The sequence below is a fragment of the Zootoca vivipara genome, chromosome 2 (genome assembly GCF_963506605.1).
Source record: "Zootoca vivipara chromosome 2, rZooViv1.1, whole genome shotgun sequence".
Lineage (NCBI taxonomy): Eukaryota > Metazoa > Chordata > Lepidosauria > Squamata > Lacertidae > Zootoca > Zootoca vivipara.
Window position 1 is genome coordinate 84,476,108 of NC_083277.1, and position 12,171 is coordinate 84,488,278.

A 12,171-nucleotide genomic window follows, 5' to 3' on the forward strand; every position below is an offset into this window, starting at 1 on the left:
TCCTGTGCCCATGGGGGTGCGGCTCCCGAGGCCACGCCCTCCGCCGCTGCCATTGGAAAAGAAGGGCCCCGCCCCCACCCTCCTTTTTTCCCATTGGTACAGCTGGGCTTCCGAACGCCACCTCTCCGAAGGCATTGGCGGGCACGCACCCGCCCCCTCAGGCACCAACAATTCAGTTGCTGGGGTATTTCTTCCGCGGTATTGGCTGGCGCGCACGCCCGTCACTGCGGCGCTGCGCGGCTGTGTTTACACATCGGAGGATGAGGCATGTGCTCTGCTGTGCAGTTACGCGTGAGCGCGCTTTAGCGCTCTCCAGTTGGAGTCATAGCTGCCAAGTCATCCCTTTTTTTTAAGGGATTTTCCCTTATGCTGAATAGGCTTCCTCGTGAGAAAAGGGAAAACTTGGCAGCTATGGTTGGAGTCCAGCCTCCAGCCCACGTTTGTCGAACTGGGGCTTACAAAATAGAGAAAATTGTGGCCTCTGAATAAGGGTAATGACTGATGGAACTGCAGCGTGCAGAACGAAATGTCAGAGCAGGGTTAAGAGGCAGTAGAATATACGATTCTGCTAGCAAACTATTCCAGAATGGCATTCATAAGGACAAATGTAGAATCACATCACTTACCGGTAAATTCTGCCTCCAACAGTGGTGTGGGCAAATGTTGCATGTACTTAAAACTTGGTTGCAGTTGGGAATGTATATTAAAAGGGTAAATCAAAGGCCACATGGAAGATGAGATCTAAGAAAGGAACGGACAACTGCAATATGTATTCATCCTATGTTGTGGGGGCAGCAAGGAGGAATGGGCATATAACTGAAAGAAGCATGAGACCTTTGGTTGGATGAGATTGGTAGGGTTGGAGAAGCAGAGGTCATAGGTGGAGATTTAGGGAGAAGCCAGGGTCAAGAGCTTGGTGTGGTCAAAGTGGTGGGTAGCTTTTAAAGTTAATAACAGGACACACACACATAGCAGATAAGTATGAGAAGTCAGAAGTGGTTTGAAGAGGGTGTTTTATTGCAATAGAGATGAAATACATTTGGATGTCGAATTTTGGATAGAGGTAAGAATTGAAGAATGAAAGAGGAAGGCTAGAGAAGAGAAGCTGGCAATGGTAAGGGCATGAAATAATCTAGCATGAACTAAAAGGGACAGAAGAGAATGGGTGTATTTATAAAAGAGAATTAGCAAAACTTGGCAATGGGACGAATGTTAAGAGCAAAGGAAAAGAAAAAATAACCTATGAAGTCTAGGCTGTGTCCCTTATCAGTAAGGCAAATAGTGCTGTCAACAGGCATGAGAGGAACTGAGGAGAAGAAGACTTGGAAAGAAAGATCCACATCCATGCAGATAAGAATAAAATGAAGGCACAAATTTCAAACTCTATTATTTTTCTTATTGTCGTGCTTTTTCATTTCACAATACTATCTTTTCTCATAAATTAGCTGAGTCACTGATCTTTAACATCTCATTGGTCGGAAGAATGATTTATACATTACTAAAGGGTATGTCACTGTACAATTTAGAAAGGAGATGGGGGATTTTATGTTTGAATGCTTTCTGTGCACAGGAAACTAACAAGATTGGGAGATGGCTTGTAAAAATGCTTGCATCCTTCCTGAACTAACCTTCAAGCTACCCAGAAGACATACTTTAGCATGAACATGCACATAGAGTGGTGCTTTCAGTAGAAAAAGATAAGAAATATTTTCCATTTATACATCTAAACCTAGCAAATGAAAGGCAGCACATACCAATTACCTTCTCTTTTCTGGTAGATATTGTCAGCCAGTACACAGCTGCTGTCCTTTTTTATTTTGGTATGTATATATTAACTGATGACTCACCAAATAATTCCAGCCCAGGAAGCCAGCTGCTCTACAGAAATAAACCTTAATTAAACAGAAAGCTGACCAGTAGGGATGTCCCTGGAATGTCACTGTGTCCTAGAAAGACATCCTCATAAGGGTGGAAAAAAGACAGGGTTGGACTGTATTCCAAATATTAGTCTGAAGCTCAACACAGCAATGAATAGTGCTGTGTGTATGTGTGTATTTAAGTGTAAGTCAGAGGAGTTAGAATGTTGGGCTTAATAGGGTTGCCATACTGTATTTCAAGAAGTAAAAATCCAGACACCCCCAGACACTCTAGGACAAACCACTGCCTTCCAGAAACACCCCCCCCCCCATATCACTACATCCTGGTAAGGTCTGGGGAAATCCCAGACGCATAGCAGCCCTGAGGCTTGACAAATACCCCCCTACTAGCAAGCCACACAGCATCTCTTAACTCACTGGCAAGCCAATGGGTACACAACAGGACCTAGGAGGGCTACCTGTGCAACTTTGCAACTGTACTGAATCACCATTTTGGTTCAAATTTGGCTTGCAACTCCATTTTCCCCAACCAGTTCATAGAGTCCAAGGTCCCTTGCCCCCCCAATAAAATATTTGAGCCCCCCCCCCCGCTGATGGGCATTGCTATGCATTTGGTGTGCATGTGATCCATTATGCAGGGCGAGGTTTACCTGCCCCTCCCCAAATATTTTATTCAAGCTGGCACCCCTGAGTCCATTTAATGGTGGGTTTGACTGAGGCACACCATACATATGACCTTCCAATTAAAATACAGTAAAAAATATACACATGCACTTTATAGTTCTACATATTTATCCAGCACAAGTGCGGACCTAAATGCTGGAGACCTCAAATAGCAACCAAGCCACTCCTTTAAAATACGGCCTCCCATAGCTGCCAAGTTTTCCCTTTTCTCGCGAGGAAGCCTATTCAGCATAAGGGAAAATCCCTGAAAAAAAGGGATAACTTGGCAGCTATGGGCGGCCTCCCCACACGAAACGCGTGAACCAGAAGGAAAGGGGAGAAAAGGGTCACTGCTCCCGTTTCCCTCAAAGGCAGTGAGCCGCCCTTTCGCAGGCGCCGCCCTGCCAAGAGGCGCGCGCTCTTTCCTGGCGGGCGCTTGCTACCACCCCGCCATTTCAGCAGGCAGCGGCGAGCACGGAGGCCTCCGGAGGGGGCGGGGCCTGCGACTCCGAGGGCGGGGCGAGTCTTAGCGGCTGGCCTCTTTCTCCCCGGGGCTCTGCGGAGGGATGGAGGAGGCTCTGCGGCGGGAGCTGGGCACTTCGGCGCTCCGGCCTACGGGCCACTCGGGGGGCGGCTGCATTAGCCACGGCGAGAGTTTCCACACCGACCACGAGCGCGTCTTCGTGAAAAGCAACTCCCGCGCAGAGGTGGGGGAAAGAACCGGGGGGGGGGAAGCACCGGCGGGTAATGCTACTCCCGGTGGGGAAGGCGGGTGTGGGTGATGGGGAGTGAAGTGAAAAAGGGTCGAATAAAAGCCGTGCAGCCAGAAGGCGAATTGTTGTTTACTCCCCATTGCTGAATAGCACTCCCATGTTGTTTGCTTTTTCTTTTTTTGCAAAGTGGCCTGACATAGGCGCAAATGCACAGAGCGAGCTCGAAACCCGTCACAGTGACGCGAGGACGAGGCTATGTTAATAGTTTATTTCTCCTGCCCTGCAGGCAGCTGTTTAAAAAAGCAATGGGGCCGCAGCCGAAAGAAAGCGCCTGGCCTGCAGACGAGCCAGAGACTAGTTGCGGTGCCCCTGGCTGCCTGTTCGTTGGCGGACTTGCTAAAGTCGGAGCTGGAGAGGGGCTTTCTCGCCATCCATCTCCGTGGGCCCCGCCACTGCAGCGAAGTGAAAGTTTACTTTTGAGGAAGTGTCTTAACACAGGAATCCCCCAACTCGGCCCTCCAGATGTTTTGGGACTACAATTCCTATCATCCCTGACTACTAGTCCTGTTAGCTAGGGATGATGGGAGTTGTAGTCCCAAAACATCTGGAGGGCCGAGTTGGGGGATGCCTGGTCTAACAGGACATCTTGGCAGGGCTTTAATCTGAGCCAGGGCCTTAGGAGCCCATTTAAAAAGCTACGGTTTTGTCTACACTGCGAAACATGTGAAATAGTAAATGAGAGTGCCGGTGATCACGTGCAGGGTGCCTTGTTTCCGCTAGGAAACCAGCTTGCCTAGGTAACAGGATTTGTGCTGGGCATTCTTTTTATGCCAGCTCTTCTGTCAGATAATGGCCACTTGCGAGGCGTGATTGGCAGAGCTTTTGATAGCTAGTGTTAATGAAGAAATGAGCAGACATGGCTTGGCAGTTTGCTAAATAATAGCTGCTGTGCTGTGTTGTGAATTATTCTCTGATTCAGTGCTGAAAGGGCGGATGTGCCCAGAAAGGGGCAAATGTGCTGTGTATGCAGGCTCCTAAGATTATTATTTTTCTTTTAAATCTGACATATGCTGGAAAGTTTTGTATGTGAAAGTGTTTACAGAAGTCCCCACCCTCTATTTTATCTTGACAGGCAAGGAGAATGTTTGATGGAGAAATGGCAAGTTTAACAGCTATCCTGCAAACGAAGACAGTGAAAGTTCCTAAACCTATAAAAGTTATTGATCTGCCAGCTGGTGGTACTCTGTTTGTGATGGAGCATTTGGATATGAGGGGTTTGAACAGGTAATCTCTCTCAATTTCTTGCTGCAATTTACTTGCACATTTGAGGAGGAAAATCAGTATCATGTAAACCACATTGAAGAAAACAAGTTAATACAAGTTAATCAGATTTACTATTCATTTATGCAATGACGTGAACTAGTTGGGTAACATTTTGGCCCATAAGTGTTTTATGAAGTCTTCTAAAGAGGAGAAAGAAGACCCAAGTGTTTATTCAAAAATGTTAAATTTATTATTGCTTTGCTTCAGTCTGAGCTGCAACCAGCATGCTGCTATGTATTCTAAATTAGGGTTGGGTTGGGGTATCTCCTTCAGCCTGATGGCTGCATTCCATAGGACTCAACCTTCCAGAGGTTGAATGCCAGTGGTGACTGGGGACAGAAGCAAAAGTGGGTAGAACCATGGATATGACGTTCAGGGTCGTGGCGTAGGCTATGTGCAAAACTCAGACAATTTCTCACCTCTCCATTTTTCCAGGTGGACAAGGGGCTTATCACAGTTCAAGAACTTTGCAGCCAGGCAAAAGCACATTAGAGTGTGGAGCAGGCCCTGTGATGGTTGTGGACTGGGAAGGTGCATGACAAGAGAGAGTCCAAATAGGGCCAAACAGAAAAGCCCAGAGCATTCTGCTCTAAATAATAAAGCTATAACTTTGTTTGGGATGGGAGGGTAAATTACCCTGATCTTACTGAACTTCCTTTATGAACTTTGGTACAGACAACATTTTCCAAGTTACTGTGTTGGCTCTTTAATATATTTGTTGAGATTTCAATGTTAATATATTAATTAATTATGTATGCATTTACTTGTGTATAGGATCTCATTGACTTTGAATGCATAGATTTACAGTCATAGTGTGTCATTTTAATTTTCTTGGGAACTTTCCCAATAGGTGAGTCTGCTGGAATGCTGGTAACAGCTTGACAGTCTTTTAATCTTTTATTTTGGAATGGAAACTTGGAGTTGATGCAATAAATCAATTTTATTGTAATCAAACAAATCAGTTTGGTTAGAAATTTATCAGTTTTGATATAGAACCCATATTACTTCAGAGACACACACTCAAAGCCAAATTGCACCTAAATCCTCCAGAACAGCTTCTCATCACGGGACATCTCACTAGACCAAAATTCCTCCTCTATTGCTGGCTGAGTTTCCAACAGGTCAAAAGTTTATGCTGATCGAGGCAACACATACTTCTTCTTTCAAGAACTCCAAACCTGGAGTTTGCATAGTTACTTGCCCAAAGTCCAAGGTAACTTAACACTGTATGGTAAACAAGCACATATTTGGGGTTCCATCACATGCAACACTGAGGCTTAGTGTTATAAGGGATCATAGTGTCTTGAATGCATGCAGTGAATGTGCTGAGGTGCTGGATGAGACAACTTTCTTTCTGTCCTTTAGAGATAGGTACCTCTTAAATTGCGGTTGGATAAAACATGTGCCCTCCCAGATGCTGTTTCATAGTGAAACCATCAATTTTTTGTTGCTTTGTAAAAGTTGTTTTTTTTTTTTACATCACTAGACATGCGGAAAAACTTGGAACACAGTTGGCTGATCTTCATCTTCACAATCAAAAACTTGGGGAGAAGCTGAAGAAAGATGCAAACACTGTTGGTAAAGTACCCAGCTGTCCATGACTTGCCAATGCCCCTAGCTGTTTTGCTCCAACTATAGCAGAACCCCTAGAAACTCTTCATTGCATCCATAAAGAGATATAAAAATGCCAACAAGATGGGGCAAGTCGCCCCCTCCTTGAAAATTCCTCCCCATGAAGTTGTTACAGTAAGTGTCACACTTTTAAACAACAAAATAGGTGCCGGTACTGCGTATCATTGAGTACCCCTTGAAAAAAAGCACTGGGCAGCTGCATTTGGCACCCAGGCTTGAGGTTTCTCACCCCTGATTCAGATCATGATTTTGTCTCCAGTTGTAGCAACTGCATGCTTCTCAGAATCTTACTTTACAGTATTTGTCGTAGCTGAAAACTGAAAACATAGAAACTTAGTTAGAACTACATGTTTTCCAGGTTTTTAAGGTTTTTAAGTTTATGGTTCTAATGCTAGTGGCAGCTGAGACCTGTGGGAATAGAGCGGTATATAAATTCAATTGATGATGATGATAATAATAATAATAATACAATCCATTCTATTTAGAATGGAGGTTTTTAAATCATAGCATAATATAGTTTCCTATGTTTAGAAAGCTATTCTGTTCAGAACAGATATTCACCACTTCTCTCTGTTTTAATAGGTAAAGGTGAAGAACAAACGGGGGTCCAGTTTGTGGAAAAATTCGGGTTCCACACTGTTACATGTTGTGGCTATCTTCCACAGGTATGATCTGAACTAATGGCTCTTCCGCATTGAACAAATCTTCCAGTTTTTTGTTTACTTCTAATTTTCCTTTAATTGGGAAAGTCTGAATTTGTTTGAATAAGAGGACTTTTAAATATTAATTCAGAGAACTGTAACTAGGTATGAAGATTCCAGGGCTATTGTCATAACTTTTGGTATTAGCAACCGATCTTCACCTTTCAGCTAACACAGCAGCAAATGTCGGTGTTACAGCTGCACCCAAGGGCGTACCCACCATGCGGCAAGTTAGGGCAGCTGCCCTACTCTAGAAGCAGGGCTGGTGGGCAGAGGCGGAGCACAGCCCGGCGGAGCGCGAGTTCGCCATTCCCGCCGCACGGCGCCGCACCCTCCCTCCAGCTCCCCGGCGCGCCCTCAGGCAAGGCCAAGCGCGGCGGGGAACCAGGGAGCGCGGCGCGGTGGGCGGGAACGCCGAACTCGCGCTCCGCTGGGCTGGGCTCCGCCTCCGCCCACCAGCCCTGCTGCTAGGGAGGAGCACAGCCCGAAGGAGCGCGAGTTCGCCGTTCCCGCCCGCCGCGCTGCGCCCTCCCTCCAGCTCCCCGTCGCGCCCTCTGGCAAGGCCAAGCGCGGCGGGGAACCAGAGAGCGCGGCGCGGCGGGCAGGAACGCTGAACTCGCGCTCCGCTGGGCTGGGCTCCGCCTCCGCCCACCAGCCCTGCTGCTAGGGAGGGGCACAGCCCGGCGGAGCGCGAGTTCGCTGTTCCCGCCCACTTTGTGGCCCCTCCCCTTCCGTGCCTTGGCCCCTCCCCTTGCCCCCCCTAGTTTTGATCCTGGGTACGCCCATGGCTGCACCCGTGAATGCCCCTGAAAACAACTGCTGTGCCTTACGCAATATCAAGAGTTGGTGTTAGTAACAGCTAATTAACACAGCAAGAGTCTTCTTTTTATATATAGAAGTGTAAAATTCCATATTTTTGTAAAGTCCGTAATAGTCTGTCAGTCTCATCCACAAACCATTTAAATCAGTTTCAGCACCAGAGAAGTAAGTATGTCTAGATGAGTCTCCATACAAATGGTATGGCTTAATTGGTTTATGAATTGCTTGTCTTATTTCCATCAAAGGGCCTTCTTTAAGGCATCCTCTCATAGAGCCAAACTGGCTGAATTTTTGACTACTTGCTTGTTTAGGTGAATGACTGGCAACAGGATTGGGTGACTTTCTTTGCCAGGCAACGAATTCAACCTCAGATGGACATGATTGAGAAGAACTCTGGAGACAGGGAAGCAAGAGAACTTTGGGCAAAACTCCAGGTAACGATGTCCCATGGGGACCATAGAGGGAATTGTCTCATTTGTAGAAGTGGGGTTGTTCTCAAATTTGTGTAAAGTTTCTGTAATACCTACACTGTCTGTGCAAATGTCATGATCCCCTTCTCCTCAGAACCTAATAAACTAGTGGAAAAGAGTCTTTTCACCAACCTCTCTCTGAGGTCTCTACTAATTGTGGAAGAACAATACCGTAGCACCACTGAAGAGACCTCATGTGGAAAGGACCAAATAATATTTGTGGGGAGAGGAGGAGCTATTTGAATATACAATAGTACATTTTAAAAACAATTAAAGACTAAAATAAGCATTCTCTTCATTGAAATAAACACTGATATCATGTGGCTATATAATGTAAGAAGGAATGTTTGAGAATTTTTTAAAATTTAAATACAAAAGGCTTAAAAATCTTCCTTAAGCCTTTTGATAAAGTAGTACCTCAGATATCTGGTTAAAATGCTAACAAGACTCTGGAAAATCCTGTTACAGTACTTCATTTTTGAATGTGATGTGCCCCCTACTGTTCATGTTACTTTAATTCAAGTCCTCTGTGCCTAGGTTGTCCACACCCATTGAAATTAGGTTTGTCTCTTTTTCTCTATACAGTATTGGGATTTGATGTGTCTACTGCTTAAAGCCACAAATTAGAACACCCCACCTCCTTACAATTAACTTTAGCAACTCCTGCTTTCTTTTTCAGCTGAAGATGCCCAGTTTGTTTGGCGATATGGAAATAGTTCCTGCTCTTCTACATGGGGATCTGTGGGGAGGAAATGTAGCTGAAGATGACTCTGGTCCAGTTATCTTTGACCCTGCAGCTTTCTATGGTCACTCTGAGTATGAGTTAGCAATTGCTGGGATGTTTGGTGGCTTTAGTGGTTCATTTTATTCTGCCTACCACAGCAAAATCCCCAAAGCACCAGGGTTTGATAAACGGCTCAAGCTGTACCAGCTATTTCACTATATGAACCATTGGAATCATTTTGGAGGAGGGTACAGAGGTTCATCTATCAATATAATGAGGAATTTGGTCAACTGAATTCCTACCTGTAGGTTTTATTTCCCTGTTTTGGAAAATATATACACATATACACGCACCATGGGGTTTCAACTGTGCTAATGTGTATATCCTGTAATAGAACCTGAGCTTCCACCCTCTTTCCACAGCTAAAGGCCAAGTCATCCTGTGCCCTGGGTTTGGTGTCCTATTCTTGCAGTTTATCAGAGAGTTGCCCAAGGAGGTAACAAACCTTTGATTTGCGTGAAAGAGGTTTTGCTTTGAGGTGGAAATTGATCTAGGGGGAAATTCCTGCTGTGCAAATAGTTTGGAATAAATTTTTAATGCCAAAGAGAGGGAGAAATCCAAGCAGCGCATTAGAACAAGTAGCAACCTGCTAGCTATGTTCATACATATACAGTCAAAGGAAAATTTACAGTCTTAGTCAATGGAAAGATTTTTTCTTGTCCTCCTACTTAGCTTTTGGTGACAGATACCAAAGGAATATAGCAGTCGTGTTCTAAATAGAACTGGAATTGGAAATAGATTTGGAAGCATATATTGAGTCTCTGGGGACTTCATTCCACGTGGGAAGATAAAGGGTTCCAGTCTAGGTGGCTTCAATAGTCCCCCCGTCCCCCGTCCCCAATTAGTATTGCAAGTTTGTCTTAGTACATCTGTAGCAATTGGACTGAACAGTTTGTATGGACCACAGTTTATGGTAACCTGCTTCCATGCCATTAAGTTTCATCTATCAGCCTCCAGCTAGAGTCCATTGCTAGCCAGCATGATCTTGCCTCCCTGAATAATCTGCTGACTTGTAATGTGCTTCCAGTCCCTGGTGAACTAACTGGTCATTTATAGGCATATTTGGCTGTCTCATCAGACTTAGTTTCTTATGGCAGCTTGCTAGGTAGGCTCTATGCCTTTTAATTCATTCCTTAAGAGTTTCCTATGCTCCTCCTGAGTATTGGTAAAATGAAGTGAAATGCTTTCTGGCAGATAGTAATACAGTGAAAATGCACTCTCATTCAAGTGTTTCCCCTTACCCAATAGTTTGGGAATGCGACACACATTTTGAGGAAGGCATCATAACACTTAGACTGTTCTCCATTTTAGGACCACATTTTTGTGTAGGATTGCCAACTCCTTTTCCAACAGGGCTCTCATGATTTAAGTGTAAAATGACAGGCAAAGTCTTTCCTCAGTGCAACATCTTCCTGCTGGGAAAAGTTTGCTTTTTGATCTTTTACGTGTCCTACAGTTGTTAAGGCACAAGAACCTAGCCAGAAAAAAACTTGGCAACCCTAATTCTAACCAAAATGCTGTTGCAGCACATCCTCCTCAAAGTAATATTGCAGTAAAATTCTGTCTTACGTGATTCAGTTTCTTCACTAGCCTGGCAGTGACTTACAAGACCAAACAGATATTAAAATAGTTTACTTCTAGCATTAATTCTCTGTCCAGGTGGCAGCTGCCCTCATGTTGGTTGTGTGATGCAGGGTTAAATTGGAAATGGAGGAAGAGGCATATGTAAAAGTAGCATGCATAAGTTACTTAATTTTATTCTAGTATTCTTGTTTGGTGGTTTGGACTGGTACATGTTCACTGCAGGTATTGTCACAGTTCCTTTCTGGTTCATTGCTGGTACTCATGCCGAATACATGCAACTAGGTTCCCTCTTGTGGCCATTATGCATATCAGTTTCCTGTTCTCCTTACATACCGTAATTAATTCAGTTACAGCATTTTGTGAATTCTGCAAACTGATCCAGAGCTCCTAGGATATGTCTAATATTGGGATTAGGATGGAATTATACATATGAACAAACACTATGCCTAATATTACCAGGTGAGAGAGGCATTATTCTGAGAATGCATGCTCATGTCAAATACTGAATTGGCTTTTACTTAACATTCCTCTACAGTGTTTCCTGATATTTTTGAATTGGTTTTACACCAATTCTGGCTTTTACTTAACATTCCTCTACAGTGTTTCCTGATATTTTTGAATTGATTTTACACTAAAAACAAACAGATGTAAACTTATTTATTAATTTCAGCTGTGTGTGCACTACTTTTAGTAATAGTATCAGTGGCTGTTCTGGGTTTAAAGCAAAGCATTGCTCATGCGTGTAATTGGTAATCTTTCTGGGTTGTGTTGAATAAAATATTTTCTGGACTGATTAGTTTTCTTTGGATTTTTCTTTATTGTTTTCTATCTGCAATGGTAAGCACAAAATATTATGACCTCCAAATATTTGCATTGTGCAAACATTGTGAATCAACCTTCACAAATATGCAATACATACTATATTGTTTCACCAATAAAGTTAATCAATGTTTCTGCAATTGGCTTGTTAAGCCACAAAATAATTCATTGCCACATTGTAGGTTTCTTGCCCCTTTCTGCTGTGTCCTTTAAAAACTCCGTTGTACTGGTGAGGGTGCTGAGTTTGGAAATCAATAAATAACGAAATTTGTTTACATAAACACTATCCCACATGGGATAATAACCACCTTTCACATTGCAAACCCACCGGCTTGCTGATCAGAAGGTTGGCGGTTCGAATCCCTGTGACGGGGTGAGCTCCCGTTGCTTGGTCCCAGCTCCTGCCAACCTAGCAGTTCGAAAGCACGTCAAAATGCAAGTAGATAAATAGGAACCGCTACAGCGGGAAGGTAAACGGTGTTTCCGTGTGCTGCTCTGGTTTGCCAGAAGTGGCTTTGTCATGCTGGCCACATGACCTGGAAGCTATACACCGGCTCCCTCGGCCAATAATGCGAGATGAGCGCGCAACCCCAGTCGGTCACGACTGGACCTAATGGTCAGGGGTCCCTTTACCTTTATTGGGGTTGCATTGTTTTTCACAACTTTTCCCTAACCAGGGCCGAAACTCAAAAACAAAATACAACTATTTACGAAGCAGGTTTTTACATTAGGAAATGGAGCTTCGGTATTTCCCAGTTGTGAAGAAACTTTTTTCTTTCGTAAAAT

General features: G+C 44.2%; 1 protein-coding gene across 1 annotated transcript; it reads left to right on the top strand.

Moving 5' to 3' along the window:
- Positions 1-3,063: 3,063 nt before the first annotated feature.
- On the top strand, positions 3,064-11,136 carry LOC118079941 (ketosamine-3-kinase). Its single transcript, XM_035104731.2, has 6 exons — positions 3,064-3,247; positions 4,386-4,537; positions 6,063-6,154; positions 6,791-6,873; positions 8,040-8,162; positions 8,878-11,136. The coding sequence occupies exons 1-6, from the start codon at positions 3,107-3,109 to the stop codon at positions 9,214-9,216; spliced, it is 930 nt and encodes a 309-aa protein (XP_034960622.1). The 5' UTR covers positions 3,064-3,106; the 3' UTR covers positions 9,217-11,136.
- Positions 11,137-12,171: the final 1,035 nt, after the last annotated feature.

Excerpts from the sequence above, each read along its gene's own strand:
- LOC118079941 (XM_035104731.2), top strand. The coding sequence starts at position 3,107 with ATGGAGGAGGCTCTGCGGCGGGAGCTGGGCACTTCGGCGCTCCGGCCT. Across the intron at positions 3,248-4,385 it reads AAAGCAACTCCCGCGCAGAG|GCAAGGAGAATGTTTGATGG; the intron begins GTGGGGGAAAGA and ends TTATCTTGACAG. Across the intron at positions 6,874-8,039 it reads GTTGTGGCTATCTTCCACAG|GTGAATGACTGGCAACAGGA; the intron begins GTATGATCTGAA and ends TTGCTTGTTTAG.